General features: G+C 33.3%; 5 protein-coding genes across 5 annotated transcripts; 2 read left to right on the plus strand and 3 right to left on the minus strand.

Moving 5' to 3' along the window:
* Positions 1-6,125: 6,125 nt before the first annotated feature.
* On the minus strand, positions 6,126-9,617 carry LOC103830635 (NADP-dependent malic enzyme 4, chloroplastic). Its single transcript, XM_033276120.1, has 14 exons — positions 8,929-9,617; positions 8,699-8,850; positions 8,512-8,617; positions 8,223-8,288; positions 8,043-8,138; positions 7,802-7,957; positions 7,636-7,734; positions 7,512-7,559; positions 7,287-7,439; positions 7,115-7,204; positions 6,964-7,041; positions 6,816-6,890; positions 6,526-6,745; positions 6,126-6,452 (listed from the first exon to the last, which is right to left on the minus strand). Exons 1-14 carry the CDS (start codon positions 9,439-9,441, stop codon positions 6,364-6,366), a joined length of 1,941 nt encoding a protein of 646 aa, XP_033132011.1. The 5' UTR covers positions 9,442-9,617; the 3' UTR covers positions 6,126-6,363.
* A 2,237-nt stretch (positions 9,618-11,854) lies between these two features.
* LOC103830636 (rac-like GTP-binding protein ARAC5) lies at positions 11,855-13,452 on the minus strand. Its single transcript, XM_009106447.3, has 7 exons — positions 13,112-13,452; positions 12,899-12,986; positions 12,694-12,803; positions 12,556-12,619; positions 12,402-12,466; positions 12,251-12,316; positions 11,855-12,167 (listed from the first exon to the last, which is right to left on the minus strand). The coding sequence occupies exons 1-7, from the start codon at positions 13,208-13,210 to the stop codon at positions 12,072-12,074; spliced, it is 588 nt and encodes a 195-aa protein (XP_009104695.1). The 5' UTR covers positions 13,211-13,452; the 3' UTR covers positions 11,855-12,071.
* A 1,896-nt stretch (positions 13,453-15,348) lies between these two features.
* LOC103830637 (defensin-like protein 1) lies at positions 15,349-15,957 on the minus strand. The gene is made up of 2 exons (XM_009106448.3): positions 15,803-15,957; positions 15,349-15,697 (listed from the first exon to the last, which is right to left on the minus strand). The coding sequence occupies exons 1-2, from the start codon at positions 15,864-15,866 to the stop codon at positions 15,519-15,521; spliced, it is 243 nt and encodes an 80-aa protein (XP_009104696.2). The 5' UTR covers positions 15,867-15,957; the 3' UTR covers positions 15,349-15,518.
* A 2,664-nt stretch (positions 15,958-18,621) lies between these two features.
* On the plus strand, positions 18,622-19,700 carry LOC103831436 (F-box/LRR-repeat/kelch-repeat protein At1g09650). Its single transcript, XM_009107325.1, has 2 exons — positions 18,622-19,534; positions 19,624-19,700. Exons 1-2 carry the CDS (start codon positions 18,622-18,624, stop codon positions 19,698-19,700), a joined length of 990 nt encoding a protein of 329 aa, XP_009105573.1.
* A 637-nt stretch (positions 19,701-20,337) lies between these two features.
* On the plus strand, positions 20,338-21,932 carry LOC103830638 (ER lumen protein-retaining receptor erd-2.2). The gene is made up of 6 exons (XM_009106449.2): positions 20,338-20,669; positions 20,789-20,988; positions 21,049-21,189; positions 21,265-21,345; positions 21,423-21,547; positions 21,632-21,932. The coding sequence occupies exons 1-6, from the start codon at positions 20,447-20,449 to the stop codon at positions 21,678-21,680; spliced, it is 819 nt and encodes a 272-aa protein (XP_009104697.1). The 5' UTR covers positions 20,338-20,446; the 3' UTR covers positions 21,681-21,932.
* Positions 21,933-24,228: the final 2,296 nt, after the last annotated feature.

Below are 24,228 nucleotides of genomic sequence, written 5' to 3' on the forward strand. Positions count from 1 at the left end.
TGTTATTTTGCATGTTAATAGTCCTCTTCCGTTTTGCATGTAGTTTTGTTTGTTTGTATACTGCGTTAATCAATAATCACCATGGTTCGTAAAATCCAAATTCGGATCAATATTGTACTTTCTACAGCTTTCCCAAATTAGAATAGTCAGTGAAATTTTGAAATTTCCCAAAACAGAAAGTTGATACGTATACGCAATAAAAGCAGCATATCTAACATCGCGTACTAACTGTTTATTTCTATTTCACATGGAACTGAAATTGAGAAAACTAGAGACTGTCACCTTTTTCATCATTTCACTATTCAAAAATACTGACACTTCTAGTTTGAGGACAAATAGTAACTACTAGATTTGTTTATCAAAGACTCAGTTAAGTCCTATAGATGTACAAACTTATATGACAAATAAAGACATACGTAACCTTATACTTTTTTTTGAATATATGTTAAATTTATTCAAAAGAAAGCTACTTTTGTACAACAAGTGTAAACTGTTTTTTGAAAAAGCTAAAACTTAATTTTAAACCAAATTTCTTATCTTGTGGTAAACCACATTGTTAAAGCTCCTGAGAACTTCAAATCTCCCATTTATCATTATACACTCTAACTAACGTTGAATAGTTTATCATTTTCTCACATATGTAAATTGCATTTCTTAAATATAACCTCAGGGCTCATAGTCTGATACTCAGAAGACTTTTTTTTTCAACTTAGTTGAAAGTAGAAACTGAAAGTCTGAAACATTCGGATCATTTTGGCCATCTAGACGGATGCCTAGATATCTATTTCTACACAATTGTCAACGTCTTCACATGGTTGTTATCTTTGATATTATATCAATGTCTTCTTGAAATAGGTGATAACATTGGTATTAAATGAGAAGACCCACAAGGCTACAATCCGTTCACCGTTGAAGCAATAAATAGAAATGAACAAATTATATATTTACATCATGAAATAAATATGATAAACTCTGAGCCAATAAACACGTAACAGGTTTTTCAAATAAGGTATCTCTCGCTTATCAAAATAGTAGTATAGAGTAGAAAAGGCTTTTGTCTTTGCTTGAGAGCTATATATATGAAGCCTAAAATATTTAATCAAACTGCCCGTGATAGCAATCTTTACTGGCTATGCACCTTTATTTTTGTTTTCAACAACAGTTTGGTCGTCTAAACTCTGAGAACGTGTGATCCCATTTTTTAAAGGAGCCAATTGATCTAGCCTCGGTGAGTGACATTCCTATAGTCAAAAGCAATGATTTAAAACAAATAGGTGTTAGTTAATTAGATGTATAATTAATTTATGAAAAATTGCCAAAATAGAATGAAAACAGCTTATTTATTTTTTTAGTATAAAACTTTTTTTCTCATTTTTGCCTTAATTATCTTTTCAATTTATCAAACTTAATGAAATAAATAATTTTATGAATAAAAAAATATAAAAAAATAGAAACAATTGATGAAATATCCAGACACACTACTGGTATTTTTTGGAGTTTTAAAACTTGTTAATTTAATTTTTTAATTCTGTTATACAGAAAGAAGATGTTATCTTCTACGAATAATGACATGTTAGAAATTGAATCCCAGATTAAACAAATTATTCTACTTTCACTAGAATCAATAATTTACTTTTAAATAGAATTCTAAATATGATGAATGTGAAGTCTAGGCATTCTAAAGGTAGCTACATTTATTTCGAATGCAACTTCTAGTTTTATGAAAATTCTAAAGTTCTACGAATACGAAATCCAGACACAACTCAAAAGTATACATATGGTAAAATATGCTTACCGATTATTTATATGTTCTCTATACAATATAAAAGCTGCATTCTATGGATAAGAATAACCATATTTTCAAAAATTCAGTTACAAAAAATTCTAAAAAAAATTGGAAATTTTTTACTTTCCTAAAACGTGTATATGTTGTCTTCTTCTAAAAATAAAAATAAAAACATAATTAAGCACTTGTTCTTCATCAGAACACGATTTCTCCATAGTTTTCTTGTGATTTTTACAAATTCTTCTTCTATGATGAATATCTTTAACTTTGAAGTTTTCTTGGTTTAATTTAAATTTTTTATTTTTTGTATAAAAAAACATTTTAATTTTTTTTTCTTTTTATTCCTAATATGTTTATAATATTTAAACTACTTTTAAATTAAAGGGTTAATATTGGGACTATGAGAAAATTTATACTATAGGAACAAACTAAAGTTGGTTTTATACTATATAAGGACAGAAGTGTGTCTGTTTCATTCTTTTTTGGCAAATTTCCCTTAATTATTATATTCATGAGACATTGTTATTCATCCATATGTATTTGATGAAAAAGCGATATCATATCGATACAAAAGTAAAGTTCGTTTATTATTTTTATAAGGTATACGTCAAAACTTTACAATTTGTTTTTTCTTGTTTTCTACCGATGTTAATTTATTGGTAGATGCATGTTTCTCTAAACCTAAAGCAGAAATACTCTAAAATACTTGATTCAAAACGTTTCATATTAATATGTCTTGATTAGTACGTAAAATATGAAAACATTAAAATGTGGATAGAAAAGTAGAAATGGTTGAATCATTTGATATGATATCCACGTACGGCGAGACAACAATTAACAGTTGTGCATTTATTTATGTCTCTATCTACATCTATCAGACATACCGAATTTTGGCACTGTTATTTAGTTAAGAGTTCAGCTATGCGTACGCATCTTGGTAACCTAATAATTTATGTCGTGTACATTGACTTTACTTCCCAGCGGACCAATACGGTGACTTTAATTCATAATTTCATGCATAAACAGTTGATTCATTTTTCTGTGTCCCTATTAAAAAATATCACAACGAATGTGAACAACGGTATCTAATCAATTAGTGATTACAGCTTAAACAGGTGGTTAAGCCACCTAATCAGCTGTGCCACTAGGGTCATGTTCGTTACACCAACTAGATAATGGAGATAAGATTGTTGTTTGTTTAGATTTTAAATTACAAGTCATCTGAATAACTCATTTGGATGAACTTAATACATTTAGGTTTAATTTTTAAAATCAGCCACCTGAACCAAATTGAACCATTTCGATAGAGATGATTCAATCAAAAAATTATAATGTATATTATACACATGATATAATTCAAAAATTACCAACCTAAATCTAATATCATTTTTTCACTCATAAAAACTGACAAAATCACAAAAACGCATTTTATCACCAAAACCACAAAACACATGTTTCTGCAAAAACCGTAAAAACGCATTTTTCACCAAAACCGCAAAAAAAAAAAAAAACACTTTTCCTGCCAACACGCAAAAATGCATTTTTCTGCAAAAACCGCAAAGACACACTTTTCCACTAAAACGAATTTAACCGCAAAAACTGCTAAAACACATTTTGCTGTGAAAACCGCAAAAATCATTATCCCGCCAAAATCGCAAAAATGTATTTACCATCAAAACCGCAAAATACATTTTTCGCCAAAATCACAAAATCGCACTTTCCCACCAAAAGCGCAAAAACATGTTTTAACCCTAAAACCACAAACCACATTTTTCCAACAAAACCACAAAATTCGTTAAACTCGCAAAATCAAATTTCTCGAATTAAATCTTTAATGGGTATTTTTTTGTTAAAATATCAAAATTATATTTCCCGCTAAAACCATATTTTAAAATAATTATATTTAGATAATTAATAAAATTTAATATAGTGAAACAAAATAATATGATTAAATCAAAATAAAAGTATATTAGTAATTTTTACTAAACTCATTTAGATGGAAATGAAATAAAGAAACGAACATAAGTTTATTTAGATGATTTATCCGACGAATAGTCCCAATAGATGGATCATTTGGATGAATGTAAAAGAATCATCTGGATGGAGATGAAAGATGATGAAACAAACTATCCCTAAGTAGATCGATATTGAAATGCAAGACGCGCTAAAGTTTGTGGGCATCAAACTCGTCTATGCCCAAAACAATCTAATCTCGTGGGCTCGGCCCATAAAAAAACAAATTGCATTGTAATGAATTGCTAATATTGGTTTAATTGTTATTTTTTTTTTTTGCTTGAATCGCTAATATTGGTTTAATCGTTAATTTTAATATTGGTTTAATTGTTAATTTTTTTTGAACAAATGTTTAATCGTTAATTATATTATATAATTTCTATTACAAATAGTGGTCAATAATGACCAGGAACATATGTAATATTGATGAGCTTCATCTCTGAACATATGTTGCACGACGTAATTCTCTCTGGAGATCGTCAGACAGTTCTGCAATGTACTCGATGGATAAACTCTCTCTCTCTCTGCATCATACAACCACATTGAACAATTCTATTTGTAACATTCTGAAACTTACGAAAAGCTTTAAGTCTATAATCTGCAAAAAAAATACATCTTCCAAAGATCGATCTTAACCTGGTGAAAATGTCTTGAAACTCGTACGTATTAGACTAATGGGCTTTCCACCTATACTCTTATCCTATCTTTTCATGCGAATGGATGTTGGCCAGATATTACATAGCCATTTGCAATGTGATATAAATTATTGGCAATTTCTTTGTGCATTTTTGTTCTCTGCTTAAGACGTGCATTGAGTATAGCAAACACAGTTCAACAAATGCCTAACGCAACCCAAGGTAGCAGAGGACCAGTCACAAGAATCCACAAAGATCCATTCTTCAGAAGTACATAAGGTTCAAAAAAACAAACAGATGGGTTGATGATGCGTGATATAACAATATGACCTGTATCCCCGACATATACCCTGTGAATAAAATCCATCATAGCTTCGAATATAAACAAGACCATACCTCTTGTCTCTGGATGAACCAATTAAAGAACATATGTTGCTTTGGTCTCATCATGAGTGTTGCAGAATTACACTTTCTTATAATTATAATAATACTAATTGTTAAACAGATATAACAAAAAACAACAATCGATAGAAACTAAGAAATTTAATAGGATAACTATTTTTAAGTTTTTGTCTCAAAAATAGGCATTAATGAGAAAAATGACCAAAATAAAATTATTAAAAGATAGAAATAAAATTATACTTTAGGATTAAGGTTTATAGTTAATAGATAGAATTTTGATGATAGAGTTCAAATTTTAAAAAATTAAAATTAAAATTTAAAAAAAAAACAAAAAAAAAACAAAAAAAAAACTATTTGATCATTTTCTTTATTTTTTTTTCTCCCAAATTGAGATAATATATATTCCAAAAGACTTTAACAGTCCAAGATTACAATACTAGCTACTGCTCAATACAAGAGTGATACCAAAAAATCAGTTAGACAAGCTCCTTTACTTATACCCAATCATCCATCTAGAGCACCAAAAAATAATCCCACAACATCTTCTTTTAAGCCTTAGATGTTCCTCTTCCATTGCTGTAACAATGGTCCTACCAACGGGGGTGACCAGCAGCGACATAGGACTGAGAAAATCCTAAGTTCCTTACACTCTGCGCAATGAAAGATACACATCTAACCGTCTCCAAAGCTCCAAGTCTTAGTTCCCATGTCTCAAAAGCTTGTAGCTCTCTTTGGAGTTCTGCTACCTCGAACTGAAGAGCCGGCCAAAGATAAGGTTTCACAATTGTCTCCACCAAGTCTCCAAAGGTCGATACAAACCGCACCTTCTTTTTCTTTAGACTCTTCATGCTTTCTATAGCCCACATCATTACTTGTAACTTTGCTTCACCAACGGTCTTAGACCCAGAAAAAGCCCGTCTGCTATGCTCCAGTAATTTTTAGTGATCCAAGCAGCACCCATGATGTCACCTGTTTTAGACCAGTCCATTCCAATCTCACACAAAACCCATCCCTCTAGCACTCCTGCCTCACTGACTGTTGGTTCCCTCACCTCCACTCTCTCAGTTAACTCCATTCTAGTCTGGACTTGCTGCGCCAAAAACCAAGAGTCTGCTTCATCTTTCGCTTTTCTCACCACCTCTCTTGCATCAAAGAGCTTGCCTTCAAAGAGAAAACCATTCCTGTTGGTTCCCTCACCTCCATTCCTGATCATTTTCTTTATTGAAAACTATTTTTGTGACAATTTTTTTTTTACAAAAAAACTATTCAGAGAATGTACCATAGAAATCTCACAAAAAAAGGATTATCATGAAAATTTCCTAAAAGGAAAATCATATGAAATCAGTTGCACATATGTTTATATCAAGATGCTAAACAACATAACATGACTACAAACACAAGAGAGTCTAAACTCTAGAGAAGCAGTTTTGGTAGATTATTTCGAATGGTGATGATAACAAACACATATATGAAGATAAAGAAAGAATGGGAGGAGTAATGAGAATGAGTGTGTAAGCTTTTATCCCCTTAGCGGTAGCTATGATAGGAAGGGCTGTACATGCTGCTCTCAGCACACTTCTCCAGCTCCTTAGGCTGAGGCAACCTCGTCGCCAATCCTATACATGTATCAAACGTAATATTGTAAATTTGTAACTGAACTAAATTAGGCAACACAAGACATGTACTTACCAAGTTCATAGGCCTTTGCAGCCACTTTAGCTGCAATACGAGCTGAGATTTTTCTGATATTCCTAAAAGGAGGGAATATCATCCCCTTCTCGTAGTGCTCTTCCTTCAGCTGCTCAGCCAAAGCTTCTGAAGCTGCCAGAAGCATGTCATCATGAACACGAATGGTCCCTGACATTATTAGCCCCAGTCCAAACCCAGGGAATATGTAAGCATTGTTTGCCTGTCCAAACACAAAACAGTCAGAATCTAACTCTCTTAAAATCAGTTGTTATAATAGTTCAGGTCCTAACCTGTCCAGGAACAAACGTCTTCCCCTCATACTCTACAGGTGCAAATGGGCTTCCACTTGCAAAGATAGCTCGTCCCTGTAGATCAAAAGGTTTGACTTTGTAAGCCAACAACAATCATCCTCTTCAGTAACAATCTTAACTCGTTTACCTTACTCCACGTATAAGCCTGTTCTGCTGTACATTCTGACTGAGAAGTTGGGTTTGAAAGAGAAAGGATGATTGGTTTCTGCACACAGCAAGTTTGACTCTATTGTCAGGACCATGTGCTCCCACACAAAATGTATATACCAAAACAATACCTCATTTAGCTCTGCCATGGTTTCCACCACTTCTTGAGTGAAAGTTTGACCTACTCCTGATGTTCCTATTAAAACGGTCGGCTTGATTGCCTGAATGATAAAAAAAAAGACCAGTTTTAAACACTTAAACCAATAAAAAATTTAAAGGGAACATAACAACAAACCATCACACCTTGACTGCATCAACAAGTTCCTTTATCGGTTTGTGGTCATGAGCCCAGGGCTTTTTGAAATGTTGAATGGATTCTTTACGGGAACTGACAATCAATCCCTTCGAATCCACAAGCCAAATATTCTTCCGAGCCTCTTCCAATGGAATTTGACACTACAGTCACCAAACATATAAGAAAACAGAGTAGCTTAGTAAAGCAAAATGCACACAGGCTTTATAGTTTACCTTCTTTGATATCTCAAGAGCAATTAGTTCAGCTATTCCTGTGCCAGCCTACATCACAAAGAAAATGGTCAAGAAAAACAATTGACAGAATGGATTTCACTGAAAGAAGAAGTCCAAGCCTTACCTCTCCAGCACCGAGGAAGAGGAATCTGTGGTTTGCCAAGGATCCACCAACAAAACGAAGAGCACCGATAAGTCCAGCAAGTACAACTGATGCTGTGCCCTGTATATGAAATTACAGTTTCAGGACTTGGTACATGTGTGTATACACACCTTAAATCAGAAGATACCTGAATATCGTCGTTGAAAACAAGATGTGTTGTACCATACTTAGCTAACAGGTCAAAAGCATTATGGTTGGCAAAGTCTTCAAACTGAATAACAACTTTCTCCCCATAGTTCTGTTTGACTGCTGTCATGAACTCATGCATAAGTTCAGAGTACTCCTGTTCAAAAAAAAAAAGAAGAGGATTAAGGTTTTAAGCTTCATCACAAGACAGTTTTACTAAAAGGTGCAGAGGAGCACATTACCTCTCCAGTAGCTCTCCTTTGGCGGAGTCCAATGTAGAACTCATCATTCAACAGCTTCTCATTGTTTGTCCCAACATCAATTGTTACAGGCAGACACTGGCAAGCGACCAAAATATATATATAGTGAGTAGGACATGAGATGAGAGAATGTGGTTGAATGAGAATAAAGCTGATTCTTACCGCAGATGGACGAACACCTCCAAGAGCTGTATACAGAGAAAGTTTCCCAACTGGTATTCCCATTCCCTGAAGACATTAATGATAATGAGCAAGTTAGTAAGAGGATAAATCTCAATGTTCAAAAAATAGCTAGGCAGTGAATAGAGGATTAGTGTCCTAAATCGATATTTCCATAAAATAAGTTTAGAAAAAAGTGTTTCGGCTATGACCAATTTTTGCTGCCTACTAGACCGATGTTTAAAAACAGTGATAAAATCCAGACACAACAAAAAAAAATCAAATAACTTGCCTGACATCCAAGATCCCCTAAACCTAAAATGCGCTCCCCATCGGTGACAACAATGACCTGAATATTCTTCTCGGGCCAGTTTCTCAGCACCTCGAGAATCTTACCTCTATTAAAGGTTCAAATAATGAGTCCAAGAAAAGCATACTAAAACTGCTCCTTAATAAACAATATAAAAAGATAGACTCACTTTTCTTTCAAGCTGATGAAAAGCCCCTGCGGACGCAAGAAAATGCTACCATACTTCTGGCAAGCTTCACCAACCGTAGGAGTATAAACAACAGGCAACAACTCTTCAACATGCTCAATCAAAAGCTTATAAAACAGCCTCTCGTTCGTTTCCTGATAGATACACAAAAATAAATAAATAAATGCATTAGATTATAAGGCATTCAACAAAATAAAGTCACAACAAGTTACCTGGAGATCCATCATAGCCATGTATCTCTGCAAGGGAACCTGATAGTGCCTTAGCGTGTGCATCATCTTCTTCACCTGAAGATCCTGCGAGATAACAGTGGGAGGAAGCAGCCCGCGGAGGTAGTGAGCGTCGCGCTCCCTCTGGCTAAAGGCGAGGCCTTTGTTGTGATGCGGATCGCGCAGCAGAGTGTACCCGCTCGCGACGGAGAGCGACCAGGGGGTGATGGGCATGTCCTCCGTGGCGGCGTCCTCGCCGTAGACGTCTTGAACTCCGCCGGTTACGTCGGGGGAGGGGGAGGGGGGCGTGGTGGTTTCGATTAAAACGCTGCCGTTTGGATCGACTTTGGATCCGAGGGAGGAGAGGAGGCGAGAGGTGGATGTGCGGTGAGAGAGGTGGACACGTGGGAAGACGGAGAGACGGAAGGGGAACATGTCCGAGGCGTGTCCGAGAGGCTTCGGTAAGAGACTGAGCTTGGTTAGATCTGAGAGGGAGTGATCAATAGAGAACGCCATTCGGACAACGTTTGTAGCGGTCGGTACTGTCTCAGATCTACGGGAGTGATCAAAAGATGAAAGTTGGATTTGGATTGCGAGTTAAATGAGCTTCTCTTCTCTCTCTCTCTCTCTCACGTTACGAAACGACGACGGTTCTGTTGGGTTAGCTAAACTAAATTAAATTCTATATCGATACAACCTAGGCTTATATCATGTGCTTTTTTCTTATCTGTCCATGACTAGTAGTCAAATACTAATTCCTCCTTTGTGTGTGTATAGAATCCTTGTTTCTTAAAAGTTAAAACCAATGTTCTATAAATAGGTATATAGACAGCGCCGCCTTCGCAAATTGATCATAGTTAAATTTTTCTTTTATACGAGTTAAAAAAAAATTCTTTTAAGAAAATCCAATTTATGTCATTCAAATCAGTTCAAACCAAAGTTTGATTTATGTCATTCAAATCAGTTCAAAACAAGGTTTTAAAATCCAGACCAGATCGGTCGGTCCGACCGTGACTAGTTGGCAAAACGAGTCCGGTTTGGTTCAAGACTCTGGATCGCTCAAAATCGGAAAATTTGACTCAAAACCGAAAAAAATCGATGATCCAGTTGACATTAAAACTAAAACCTAGTTTTACAAAATACACATATTTGATGAAATTTCAGTTTTTGTTGCTTGTTTCAATTAGGATTTTATAACTTAGGTTTCGACTAGTGACTTTTTTGGGAACTAGAGGAATGAATAGAAAATGAACATATACATGAATCAAAAAGAATAGTTGTTCTTTCTCAAATTTACAAGAAATTATTTTTGTTTTTTTATTTCTCTAAAAAAAAGAATGAAAAAAATGAAAAGAAAAAAATATTCCTTGTGAATTGTAATTTTTTTAGCGAATGATAAAAATTTGAAAATTCTTCCTTATTCTTTGGTCACCATTCAAAGTTTAATAGTTCCATTGATAAACTGATTTTTGGGTAGTGAAAGAAAGTGGAGAAGCGGAACTACATTGTGATAAACTTGAGAATATACTTATGAAATCTTAAAGTTGAACGGTAGATACACCTTCTTTTAAACTATATGTTTCTTTGGCCACGATGTCCATTATTTAACTCATACATTTTTCATTTTTTTTTGTTTTAGAAGGTAAAGAAAACAAAGTGTCATTGTCTCAAGATAACATCACTAAATAAGTTTGAGATATTTTATCATTCTCCAACAGATTTTTTTGAAAAATTTGTCATGTTTTCATTTAGTTCATTATGTATTATAGATTCAGTTATTAGTTTTCTATTTTATGATACTATTTCTACTAGATATTAGTCACTAGACAATATATATATATATATATATATATATATATTCATATATATATATATAATAAATAAAAACTCTGGTTCAACCGGTAGAACCGGTCCGACCAATCAACCCGTGAATATACTAAGTCGGTATCCGGTCTGGTATTTAAAAAAATGGTTCAAACCGATTAAATTAACAATACTCGATTTAAATGCGTTTAAATAATAATCTTATTGCAAATCTATCTAATCTTTATAATTTATCAAAATAATTATATAACTAAATCTAAAACTAAAATATCTAATATAAATATAAAAATACCATATAAAACTAAATTAATAAGTTACTGTCTAGATTATCAGTAATCCATTTAATTGCTATATATATATATAAAGTGTATAGTTACAGCCTAAGGATAATTTGATTCTATGTCAATTCAATTTAATTGTTTCTATTGTGTGTAAAATTAAGGATGGACAATATATATGTAAATTTTGATTTGATTTGTTATCTCTTTCAACTCAAACAAAAAATGGATATATGTAACTCTACAAATCAAAGCAAATAGTAAAATACAATATTAGTAAGTGATGAAACAAATCACAAATACTAATATTTTTAGGAACTAATATTTTATCTGATCTGTTTTATGCATATATATATATATATATATATTATAGAATTATTATGTACTATGTAAATTTTACAATATTTGTTATTTATTAAAGTTATTATTCTAGTTATTAAATTTTTAAAAGTATATAGATTTTTTTTGTAATAAATATTATTATTTATATTATTTAAATTTTTATTTATTTCATTTTTATTAGTTTATTTATATGGATCAAAATCAAATAAGATTTATATTTGATCAAAAAAAAAAAAAGATTATCCAGTTAAAAATATAATTTTTTTCTAGATATCTAAACATCGAATATTCAAATAACTACGGACTGGATCAGATAACTGATTATTTGGACGAAACAGATTAGATCACGAATATCTCAAAAAAAAAAACCGAACATTTCCCCCATCCTGTATAAAAGCCAGCCCCATACGTTCTTGTTTACTTATCTTTATTTTGCCTGAATCTATATTACATACCAATACCAAAGCTCATGACAATAAGCCGAGAGAAGATCAACGATGATAAATTAATTAAATTCGACTGTTCACAGGATTCAAGCAGCAAAAAAAAGAAAGAAATTGTATTAAGAGATTAGTCTACATTACAAAGCAAAAGTACAACACCACACCCAGAAGAACTCATCCTTGGCTACGCTTCACCCTTTAGATTCACCCTTACAATGTTACCTAAATCTTCTTCTTGTTTTTTTTTTTGTAAAGATGATCACAAGAAAACACAACCATTCTTCTTTTTCTTCTTCTTTTGCTTTGGTGGCTGAAGCACTACTTTTATGGCTGCGTCAAAGACTGCCTTCACGTTCTGCAAAACCCCAACACTTTCTCTTATACACAAACCTCAACCAAAAGACATGTAAGATAGAATCATGCGGGTCTTGTGTGTACCTGCTGCGTCTTTGAACTGCATTCAATGTAAGCCGGAGACCCTATCAGTTTCTTTAGTTCCTCTCCCTGCAGACAAACAACGAAACACACACATCCCATCAAGCAAAAGACTTCCGTTTGAAAGAATATTGAATTGTGGAGGTAACCTAACCTGGTTAGTACTGATGGGCACTGCACCAGGATGGTCTATGAAGAACTGCTTGTCATCTCGAAGATCTGCAAAAAAAAATTCAAATTATAAAGTAACAGACTTTTGAACTATTGTATCTTTCTTATCATCAGGACACAAGAACAGAGTTACATACCGAGTTTTGTTCCAACGAGGATAATAGGAACTCCAGGGGCATAGTGCCTGAGCTCAGGAATCCACTGAGATACCAAAAACAAAGCAAGTTAATATAATCAAACGAAGAATAAAAGTTAGAAGAAGAAAAGAGCCAAACCTTCTTAGCTATATTCTCGTAGCTAGCTTTGCTGATAAGAGAGAAAGCAAGAATGAAGACATCCGCACCACGGTAACTCAATGGTCTTAACCTGTTATAGTCTTCTTGACCTGCACAAAACCAACAACAAGACCTTACTAACAAAACAAAACAAAACCCCCCAAGAAACCAAGATTTTGATGGGTTTCAAAATGATGATTCTTACCAGCTGTATCCCACAAGCCAAGATTCACAGTGTTCCCATCAACAACCACATTAGCACTGAAGTTATCGAAAACAGTTGGTACATAGTCCTGATAAAGTCAATAACAACAAGTCATAAGAGTTCACCCTAAACCCATTTTCAAAGAAGCTTCAAGAACGCTATTGAGAGCAAAAAATAAGATAAAGGAGGAGACTTTGAGCAATGAAAGTGTACCGTAGGGAAGGTGTTGCTCGTGTAAGAGATCAGCATACATGTCTTTCCGACGGCACCATCGCCGACGGTGACACACTTTATGAACCTCGAAGCGCTCATCTCCGCCGCAAATTTCAGAAAAAAAAAGAGTCTCTTTTTTTTTCCTCTTCTACTTGCTCAAATCCATTCACGAGAATCAAGAAACGATCTTTTTGCTAACTCTAGAAAACCCTTTAAGATTCGAACTCGAAAGCTTGAGCAATCCGCTAAATTCAAAATAGCAATGAAGAGATGTTCGACGAGAGAGAGAGAGAGTAATGGCAGAAGAATGGAAAAATATATTCTTTTATTTTTATTTCTCTGGTTTTGGGCCGTTGATTTTGAGATGAGCCTTTTACAGACAACTTATGCCAGCTAATGGTACACCTAACCACACCTTACCATTTACACTCACCTCCCCCACTTTACTTTTTTTTTTCCAAAAGAATATTTTTGCACTTTATTTCAAATTTGAATGATAAATTATTTGCTGTTAATGAGTTTTATTTTTCAATTTAGTTTAGAGACCTATTTACAACTTGAGATTATTATTTGTTTAAGATGGCCAACTACCACCAAACCAGAAAACTTCAATACATCATTATAGGCAAGAAACTAATGTTGTTTTTTTAACTATTATACAATAATAATTTAATATAATTTAGTTGTATAGTTTAATTTAAATTATTAAATGTATAAATAACTGATACAGAGAAGTGTTTTCAAATGTTTCTCAAGTTTGTCTAAAAATTTTATTTATCTTCTTCTTTTTTAATAACTGAGAGATATCATCAATGAAGATATTCTAATTCACTAGTTTTCTTGTTTAAAATATGGGTGACTTAATTCTCTAACTTGACCATACATAATCTAAATGAAACTCTATTATAAATACAAAAGGACAGCAGATTAAGGTTATCATTAACAACTAAAAATAAAGCATAATCGGCCAAACTATGGGGACGGCAGATTGAAGTTATTTAATCATTGGATTGTAACAACTCTCATCGAGAACGTGCCACTTAGTGTTATGGCACCATTTCATTCCTTTTGTATCAAATCTCTTTGATATTTTATAGTATAGTTTTATTTTGTCAAGAGTTCTTTTGTCATTATAGTTTAAGAGTTTTAAAACTACCAATGATACACACATCAGGAACAGTCCCCATAATAGTTTACCCAAATCATACGGTCGCATTATTACTTTTTTCATACGTAGATGGATGAATCATTTTTCCAACTATATATAATGGAAAAAACTATATATATAATGGGAAGATATGAGCTAATAAGCAATCCAATGAAACTAAAGAATGGGTTAGAGTTAGCTCTACGCTTCCACCTACTCTTCACCAACAACACCTTTTCACATTCGTTCTAATTCTTATATGAAATCAATTTCAGAATTTAGGATTTTGTTGAGAACTTTATCATGTACAAATATGAATTCTAGTGCTTGTGATTAAAGCCACAGATTTGGAAAAACAGTAATAAAATATATTTTTTCATGAGCCAACTTAATCAAGTGACATCAATATTTTTCTTGAATAAAAGATTGCCAAAAAGATTTTAACAAACGAATCCCGTGGCTTCGTGCCATAAGACAGGCACAAAAACCAGCACAATTGGGAGCTAAGAAGAAAAAGAACAATAAACTGAAGGCTCACTGGTGTTCCATGATCATGTAGATTCACAATGAAGAGTATTTCATAACATAAAGAACGAGGTCTAGTCCAAAGGTATAGCCACAAGGTCCGCAGAGAAGAGCCGCATTTACAGCTAATGACTACATTTCAAGTTCTATAACTTGATTTCGATGATCACATATGATGGGTTTGTACTTGTATCGCCGTTGTATCATAGTTTGGATTTTATATCCGGTACAAACGAAAAATGGCTTGTTCTTAGTTTGCAGATAATGTTTAATCTATCTCTTGCTACGATGCTTTCACTACACTATTGGGACTAAAAGGTATAGACCAAAATTTGTTGGCTTTCAATTTGTAAAAAGGACAATGCTAAAGTTTGACAAGTGCAAACATCTTGCATGACAGATGGCTCATAATTGTGTTGTCTAACAAACAGTCATTGCTTAGTACAAACAGTCATTGCTTAGTACTGGAAACTTAAACCATGGTCGAGACGTTGGGCCATATACATAATAGGTTTGTCTACATGGGGAACGCCGGAACGGGTTATTTTTATTTATGTTCAACACATGACTTGAGCTTATTATCTTATTATTATATCCGAAAACTTTTTTATATTACAACCAAACCAACATAAGCATACCTGGTACATGTCATAAAGTCACTAATAGATAGTGACACAAACTTATTAATTATATGTAAAATACGTACACTATTAAACCACCAAAGAGTTTATGGAATTAACAAGGGAAATAGCAGATACACTTGTGAGCTGGGAAGACATAGTTGCAAGATCCATGTCGTGCTTTCTCAAGTCGAATGCACTGATTCTTACACGCATTATTGTTTCCACAAACTCCTGACCATGTCCCACTTGGCCTCTCACACAACTTCTGTGCTTCCACCATTGTTGGTGCTTCTGTTTATACACATATCCCACAAGGTTAACTATCAAATAATACGAAAAAGAAAAAAAAAACTAAAATTCATTTTTCCATGCATGTGATAAGGTCATTATACTCACCGAAACCAGCAAAAAGGACAAGAGCAGCGAAGAGAAGGACAATGATGGAAGTAAACTTAGCCATGATCACTACTAATAAGTAATATATACCTAGTCTTTAATGTATGTGTATGTGTGTGAAGTGTGAAGAAATAAGCTTAAGATCAACCTCTATTTATACTGGAGAAAAACGATGGGGAGTTAGTTTTTCACGACGTGTGTATCTTACGATAAAAGTTTTTAACACCACAAATTAACCAAACAACCGTCTCCTAGTAGACAATGTTAACACGCAAAAGTAGCTCATGACAGAATGTTGACAAATTTATAAACAGTGTGCTGATCGATTACTGGTTTCACTGCTAAATTGTTCATTTGCAATTTGAATCGGTGGCTAAAATGACTGGACACATAGCCGTTTTGTTTGACTTGGTCAAGAAGTTATATATCTTCACCAAGTATATTAGGTTACACAAGTGGAAGTGATTTGTCACGACCTCATCCCATCTAATTTGAACGTGGATATGTTTCTTGTTCTCAACTTCATCGCCTTATACGCAAACCTTGATAATAAAAGCCACGTACCAACATCTTGCTTCGTTGTCTTACTAAGAGAGCCCCAGCACAAGCCACGGACAAGTAGCAACCTCAGAAGAAGGCACACACACCCACAGACAAAACTGGTTAACACCAGCTAAACCAAGAATGACTTGAACTGGATTTGTGAAGAGATTCTACCTACGATATGAACTCAGGTTATCTGCTACAAATAGTGAGATGTGGCTTATCCTTGTCGTAGACTGTATCCTCTTTTCATATAAACTAGTTTTAAATTAGTTTTAGACTCTTTTCATTATACTTTTAGTATAAAAATATATATTAATAAAAATAGTACCACATTGTACGTAGACTCAAAAATTTGGTAGATTTTGTCAAGTCTTCCAAAAAAATTGATAAGATTAAATTTGATGTGTTATTTTGTTATTAATTTGGCAGGCTCTACAAAACTTTGACAGACTGCGGAAGAATGCCAAATTTTGTACCCTTCCAAACTCTACGAATATTTAGCAGAGTTCCAAAAATATCCAACTTCAACATATTTGAAGTTAATGTTTGACTGTACCAATTTATCTTTCATCTGTTTATTATGTATACTAATGTGTTTATTGGCTTGTTTTACTAATAAGAGTTATAAGTGAATATGAAAAGTGATATTTTGATGAATGTATTGAAAATGAAAACAATATTGATAAGTGTGGTGAAGATAAAAAGGAAGATGAAAAATTGGTACCATTGATGATGGGAAGAAGATGAGCTACCGAAACAAGAGACGGTGTGTCTTGCTTATATTTCCATGTACCAAACTGTTGTATTGAATCCTTATCCACCAATCAAGTACAGCTAAGAGCTTTAATATGAGAATCTATAGACATACTCTAGATCTCCACACAAACTCGTAGGTTTGCTTACACAAATCACAAAAGGCATAAACTCTAAATGAAGAGTCACACAACCTTATATACACTTAAATCCAATAGCTATCGTTTTTCACTATTTGCTTCCCTTTTTTTTAACATACTTTTTCTTTTTCCCCAAAAGTATACCATTTCGAAATACAAGCTTATTAGAACGAAAATGATAGAAAATTAAAGCAACAGAGGACCAGAGGGCAGAGGTGGAATAGTAACACAAGTGAAACAAATAAGAGCAAAAGGAGCGTTCGAGCTGGTGACTAATCAAAGAAGCTGAACCAAGTGTATAAGTATATATGTTAGGTTTCCATAGAAGATTGAACTGTACTGGTTCGTACAGCAGTAGAACTTGTGACTGACAAAGTGCTCTTATCCAATGTGGCCAACTTTGCCGGACAAGAAGTTGGGTCTCTTTCTTTAGAACATGGACTGGCTTTATAACAGCTGTGGTGGTTTTCAACGTGAACTGACTCGTGGTTTTCATCTAGTGACTTACCTGAACGTAAATTTTCTACAAAAGTTGATGAGTTTTTCTTCTTTGACATATTCGTTGGTCATTTAACCGGACTTGATAGTCTTTTATAGTAGAATATCAGATTGTTTATATATGTTTCTTTTTTAAATATCAAAGCCAATATACATAGTGAATAAAACACCACTATTTGTTTTTCTTTCCTTCTCATTGTGTTGTCTTGTAATAATAATCTCTTCTCCTAGTGTTTTGAAAACAGGACTGAACTAGTTCTTCACCAGATTTGGGATTATGTTAAAAAACTAAATTTGAGTTAGACCGCTGAAACAAGTCAAATTTACCAAAACCATTTGATAACAACATTGATATACAATATTCTATAAATTATAAATTGTTTAAAAGAATCAATATTTTTATAAAAAATTTATATAATTAAATTAGTTGACATCAACTTATTTTAGGATTACAACAGTGATACACAATATTCTATAAAATAGTTATATAGTTTTACATATATATTATTTAATTAAAAATTAAAAATTTGTTGGACCATTACGATTATTAATCACGATTAATAAATATATAGATGAAAATAGCTTCTTTATCATACTGATTCTATAATATACTTTTACTATTTTGTCATTATCTCTCCCGATTAAGGCTCTAATTAGATACATAGAATATAGTCAAATACATAGAATAAGGAACATTTTTCTTTACAGTGCATAATGTTTATCCCTAGTTTTGAAGATTCTGTCAAATATAAGTTTTGGGAACAAAATAGAAACTGAATCGGAATACTTACTTTCTTACTCGTAAACTTCCAAACCTTAAGATTTGGCGAACACGCATATACACTATATAACACACACATGTTTCTCCGGTTACTTGGAAAGATGTTTTCTTGTTCTTTTCTTCCTCCGGAAGTTATCATCAGAATCCTCTCTTTCCTTCCAGGCAAAATATTACCAAGACTCCGATTAGTTTCAAAGCAATTCAACTCCATAATCTCCGAACCCTTCTTCCTCCGTCTCCACCACAGTCATGCCCTAAACTCACCATCCATCCTCACCGCCTTCACCGTTTCCAGCAAATCCCTAGTCGCAGAGCTCAAGCTCCTTCGCTACACAAAACCTAACCAAACCGCTCTCACCGCTTTTTGGGCATCTCTTTTCGAAGAACACTACCATGAGCACACACAAAAACCCATCACAAAAAGCTTCCTCGGAGACAGAGTTAGAGTCTTGTCTTCTAACCATCAGTTAATCTGTTTCGTGTCCGCCAAGGAACACTTTCTCTTTGACCCTATTAACCAAAAAACCCTAGAAATATCTCAATCACCATCTGCTTCTTCTTCATCTAGCCGTGTCTCCTTCGGCTTCGTCCCCTCAACATTACAATACAAAATCATTAGATTTCTCCTTCCTTATCACCCAATCTGCAAATTCGAGACACTTACCTTGTCCATCAAGGGAAGAAACTACAAGCACCATCTCGAGATATCTCCATGGAGATCACAAGAAACAGAATGTCCTTACCTTCTACAGCCATACCCTCCAGTTCACGCTGATGGATTCCTTTACTGGACAACAAAAGAAGCTCCAACAAGGATTGTCACTTTCTCTCTAGAACATGAGAAGTTCTCTGTTCTGCCTCCACCACCATGTTTTGAAGACAACCCTAATCACGACTTCAGCTTATGTGGCATCAGAGGGAAACTCTTGGCTGTAGACTTCGATGCTCTTGAACCAAACATGGAGATTTGGATGATGAGTGGTTCCAACGGATCTGCTTGGGTTAAAACGCACCGTATTGACCTCAAAGAAACGTTGACCCGTTACTATCGAGCGTTTCCGATTAGGATTCATGATATACAATGTGATTGTGTGTTTTTTCAGGTTTTGTATCCGAGTCGGGTGAAGATTTATTATACGAGCAAGAACGAAGTAAAGGACTTTGGAGGATTAAACCATGAGTTACAGTGTTGTTATTACACTGATGGTCTTTTGTGTCTCTGACTTTGACTTGTAAGATCTTTTGATCATAGCTATTCAGTTTTGTCTCCATCTATACTACATATGATGAAGTGTATTAGGCCTGCCGGTTTGTTTCAATCGGTTAGCTTGGTTTGGTCTATTTGGGTTTCACTTAGTTTGGTTATTATGTTAAATGTACCAAGCAAAATTTTGGTTTAATTCAGATTTTAGTTTATTAATGAAATTTTTATTCGAACTAATGGAAGTTTTTTTATTCCAATTTACTCTCAGTTACAATTTCGAAAATTTTAGTTAATTTCGATTATTTAAGTTTAAAATTTGGTTAATTCGGTTTGTTTGGTTTGATATATTGATTTTTTTTTTGTAACACAATTTGATATATTGATTAGGATTTATTATAATTAGAAAAATAGAATAACCGTATTTTTTTTTTGTTTAATCTATCGATCATGGTTTTGTTATTTGGGAATATGCCTTGAAACCAAACCGGTTATTACAGTAGTTGGCTTACCACAAATCTAACTTTCACCTAAAACAAAACTAACCATCCACGTGTCAGCATCTCAAAGTGTCAAGCTTTGTTTTGTTTTGTAATAAAAAAAAAAGAGTAATCTTTAGTTAGTGCAGTTATCACCCAATCGTCCCAACAATCAATTCGCACACAAAAGAGACAGATCTGGTTCGTTAAAATCTTTAGTTTAGTGCTACGAAAGGTCTCGAAAAGATGAAGGCGGCGAAGAAGCCGATCCACGCCGTGACGACATGGGTTCGCCGGCAACCACCAAAGGTCAAAGCTTTTCTCGGTGTTGTATCCGCCATGACTGCTCTCGTTCTCTTAAGAGTGATTGTTCACGACCACGACAACCTTTTCGTCGCCGCCGAAGCTGTCCACGCCCTCGGAATCTCCGTTCTCATCTACAAACTCACCAAGGAGAAGACTTGCGCCGGTACTCAAATCTCTCTTGATTCTTGAAGGGTTTCTAGGTTTAGATGTTGGAAAAAATTGATTGGATTTGAGATTGATAGAGTTGGTTTAATTGCAATCTTTGGTTTGTGTTTCCGACAGGATTGTCTCTAAAGTCTCAGGAGTTAACAGCTCTGTTTCTGGCTGTGAGACTTTACTGTAGCTTTGTGATGGAGTTTGATATCCACACGTTGCTTGATTCGGCTACTTTGGTGACTACCCTTTGGGTTATCTACATGATCCGTTTCAAGCTCAAAGCTAGTTACATGGAAGACAAAGACAATTTTGCTATCTACTATGTTGTAAGTTGTTGTCTTTTGGTTTCTTTCTCGAGTTCTCGGTTTAATTGTTTCTTCCTGCAGGTTGTACCATGTGCTGTTTTGTCTGTTTTGATTCACCCATCAACACATCATCATATAATCAATAAGATCTCTTGGGCCTTCTGCGTTTACCTTGAAGCTGTTTCAGTCCTTCCTCAACTTAGAGTCATGCAAAACACTAAGGTACTTTACAAAAGCTTGTAACCAAGTCTTTATCCTTTTACCGAGTTAAACTAGTAACGCGTTGTCTTGTCTCAGATCGTGGAGCCATTCACAGCACATTATGTATTTGCGTTGGGGATAGCTAGGTTCTTGAGTTGTGCACATTGGGTCCTTCAGGTTTTTTTCTTTGTTTCCTTGCCTCGAAACTATGAAGCTACAACTATGTAGTATGTAATAACGTGATGGTGGTGTAGGTTTTGGACACTAGAGGGCGGTTACTGACTGCTTTAGGATATGGGTTTTGGCCTATAATGGTTCTCTTCTCTGAAGTAGTACAAACTTTCATTCTTGCTGACTTCTGCTACTACTATGTCAAGAGGTAAAATCAAAAATGTTTCTGACAGGTGACACCTAATGACATTGATGGATGTTCTAAGATTCTTATGTTTTTGGTGTTTTACAGTTTGATGGGTGGCCAGCTAGTTCTTCGTCTGCCGTCAGGTGTTGTGTAAAATATGTCGAAGAAGAGAGAAGAAGACACGGTATGGCTTTTGAGCTCATGGTATGGAGTTTGGTTCTACGTTTTTTGCAGGCCATCGTTTTAGTCTTCTGTAAACTCCTTTTCTTATACGTTTTTATGTTTGTTTCTTGGATGACTGTAAAGAAAAAAGGGAGTTGATTTAGAGATTTTTGACAACATTACCTCTCAGCTTTTAATCTCTTGCTATATATTTTGTTATTTAACAAAACTGGTTTTGGTGTTGTTTGAGAGGAGAAACAAAAACTTTAGTAAATTACTAGTAGTTAAAAAATCATTTAACTGCATATAGTTATGATGTTCAAAGTCTAATAAAAACAAAACATGGTTAAAGTATAGAAACTTTTTCCAGTGTTTTATATTTATTTTATATAAATTTTATTCAATTTTTTTTAATTAGAACAATTTTATTATTCATCTAATTACCAATCAAATATATCATATTCGTTTTAATAAAAATTCAATCATAATTTTATTTGAGTGGGAAATACAGTATTTATAAAAAAAAAGTTATGGACTTTCAGCACATAGTCTTTCACATTCTCAAAACTTGATTTTCTTTTTGTTTGGCAAAAATGTCATTTTAATTTTATTTTTTAAAAGTGTCATTCTTTTAAATATAAATTTATATATTAAATTTATCTTTTGCCTTTTTGAATGATCTAGATTTTAATTTGAATCAGTTTCATTTAATTAATTTACATTTAAGAAAAGTTTATTAATATATTTTACATTTTAATATATATGAAATGTTAAAATGGTATTTTTCCAATACAGAAGAAATATCATAGATAATAATATAAAAGTTTTAAATAAAAATTCTGTATATAACCAATAAACACTACACCTTTTTAGTGATTTCATAATTTATTTAAACAGATTTTTATCACAAATGAAAAGAAAACAAATTAATTTGGATGTGAAATTGGTATTGCATATGACCATCTTTTTCCAATAAATATTCACGACTTATTTTAGACGAATTAGTTAGTATCTAAGACCTGAGTGATGACAATTGATGCTATTTTTTTGTTTCCTTCAGCTATTTAACTTTTACTTGCAAGTAGTATTATTTAAAAATAAAAGCTTTTAAGTTTGAGCTTATCCAAGAATATTTTGTGTAATCGATTTCGACTCTTTTGGCGGCGGCAACAGCTGGAAAACTCTATAATCATATCACCTAATTATATTCCACCAGATATCCCTATTTTATTATAGTTATTACTGGGTGAAAAACTTTCTGATCTACAGTAATCTTTGAAGAGGTTGAGGTGGAACTTATATATTTTTGAAAATATAAAATATAAAATTGTTTCAAAAAAATACATATTTTATATTTTCAATGTAATTTTTATCAATTAATAATGAAAAATTGTAAAATTCAAAAATATTAATTGCATTTCTTAAAATTTTATTGGTTTAAAAATATAGAAAATATAAAATTACAAAAAACTAGGCATTTATAGCTAAGTTTTAATACTTCTTCCGTTTCATATTAAGTGTCACAATAGAAAAAAAATTACAAAATAAGTGTCGTTTTCGATTTTCAATGCAAAATTTATTAATTTTACTATGCAACTTATTTTTTTGATTGATTGAAACATGGTTAGGTGTATAGGTAATTGTGTTTTTATATAGAAAATATGCAAAATTATTTGTTTCTTTAATCTGTATGCAGAAAGCTAAAGTGACACTTATAATGAAACAGAATAAATATGTTTTATTAAAAAATTTGAAAATTCTAAAACATTGATTTTTTAGAAACGGAGGGAGTATAATTTTTTTGAACACATATAACCAGATATAATTTTTTTGAACTCATGCAAGCTGTTTAGCTGGAACTTAATTACATGTATGTTTCAGTATTTCTTTTAACAAAATACGAATAATGACAAATGCAAGGACGTACGAGATTAATTTAACTTTTACTTTCTTATTTCCTTGAACTTATTAGCAGGCCATTTGAAGTATAGTTCTGTCATATATATGTGGTCACTACACGATTCCCTCGGTGTTTGGTATCGTACAGATTGTCGTTTGAAAGAATGATCATGCAGAACAAAAGTAAGAATGGACCATAGCTAGCCATTAATTTGATTAAAAGAACCATGGCACAATTGCTACAAAAATAAATTAAAGTGCATGTTTCTTTAAGCCAATTTGCTTGAAAGAACCCATTATAAATTAATAATATTAATATAAACTACTAGACTACAAACTCCAGTTTCTTTAAATGTCGTGCCCCTAATAACAACTAAGCCCTAGAATGGGATGGGAATAAAAGAACGCCAAAGAGACTACAGGTTGGCAATTTTTATTTATTTAGATTGTCCCTACTAAAAATATTATTCCAAGAAGGATCTCTCCTTCTTCATTTCTCAAGGCCGGTAAGGAATCAAGAAAAGTGGTTGGGAAGGCTAGCTCAATGCCTTTACATGTCAAACTAGTATATTACAGCTGTTAAGTTAAGTGAATAACAACACTTCATAGCTGGCTAAAGAACTCACTTGTATTTATTTATT

The sequence above is a fragment of the Brassica rapa genome, chromosome A07 (assembly GCF_000309985.2).
Source record: "Brassica rapa cultivar Chiifu-401-42 chromosome A07, CAAS_Brap_v3.01, whole genome shotgun sequence".
In the NCBI taxonomy this organism is placed as follows: domain Eukaryota; kingdom Viridiplantae; phylum Streptophyta; class Magnoliopsida; order Brassicales; family Brassicaceae; genus Brassica; species Brassica rapa.

What these genes read in the sequence shown, in the direction of transcription:
- LOC103830635 (XM_033276120.1), bottom strand. Translation starts at nt 9,441, where the DNA reads ATGGCGTTCTCTATTGATCACTCCCTCTCAGATCTAACCAAGCTCAGT. An exon ending in TGGCTATGATGGATCTCCAG is followed by an intron (nt 8,851 to 8,928) that starts GTAACTTGTTGT and finishes TGTATCTATCAG; the next exon opens with GAAACGAACGAGAGGCTGTT. An exon ending in CCATGGCAGAGCTAAATGAG is followed by an intron (nt 7,042 to 7,114) that starts GTATTGTTTTGG and finishes TGCTGTGTGCAG; the next exon opens with AAACCAATCATCCTTTCTCT.
- LOC103830636 (XM_009106447.3), bottom strand. Translation starts at nt 13,210, where the DNA reads ATGAGCGCTTCGAGGTTCATAAAGTGTGTCACCGTCGGCGATGGTGCC. An exon ending in TGGCTTGTGGGATACAGCTG is followed by an intron (nt 12,804 to 12,898) that starts GTAAGAATCATC and finishes GGTTTTGTGCAG; the next exon opens with GTCAAGAAGACTATAACAGG. An exon ending in GCAGTTCAAAGACGCAGCAG is followed by an intron (nt 12,168 to 12,250) that starts GTACACACAAGA and finishes GGGGTTTTGCAG; the next exon opens with AACGTGAAGGCAGTCTTTGA.
- LOC103830637 (XM_009106448.3), bottom strand. Translation starts at nt 15,866, where the DNA reads ATGGCTAAGTTTACTTCCATCATTGTCCTTCTCTTCGCTGCTCTTGTC. An exon ending in TGTCCTTTTTGCTGGTTTCG is followed by an intron (nt 15,698 to 15,802) that starts GTGAGTATAATG and finishes GTGTATAAACAG; the next exon opens with AAGCACCAACAATGGTGGAA.
- LOC103831436 (XM_009107325.1), top strand. Translation starts at nt 18,622, where the DNA reads ATGTTTTCTTGTTCTTTTCTTCCTCCGGAAGTTATCATCAGAATCCTC. An exon ending in TGCTTGGGTTAAAACGCACC is followed by an intron (nt 19,535 to 19,623) that starts GTATTGACCTCA and finishes GTGTTTTTTCAG; the next exon opens with GTTTTGTATCCGAGTCGGGT.
- LOC103830638 (XM_009106449.2), top strand. Translation starts at nt 20,447, where the DNA reads ATGAAGGCGGCGAAGAAGCCGATCCACGCCGTGACGACATGGGTTCGC. An exon ending in CAAGGAGAAGACTTGCGCCG is followed by an intron (nt 20,670 to 20,788) that starts GTACTCAAATCT and finishes TGTTTCCGACAG; the next exon opens with GATTGTCTCTAAAGTCTCAG. An exon ending in GTGCACATTGGGTCCTTCAG is followed by an intron (nt 21,346 to 21,422) that starts GTTTTTTTCTTT and finishes ATGGTGGTGTAG; the next exon opens with GTTTTGGACACTAGAGGGCG.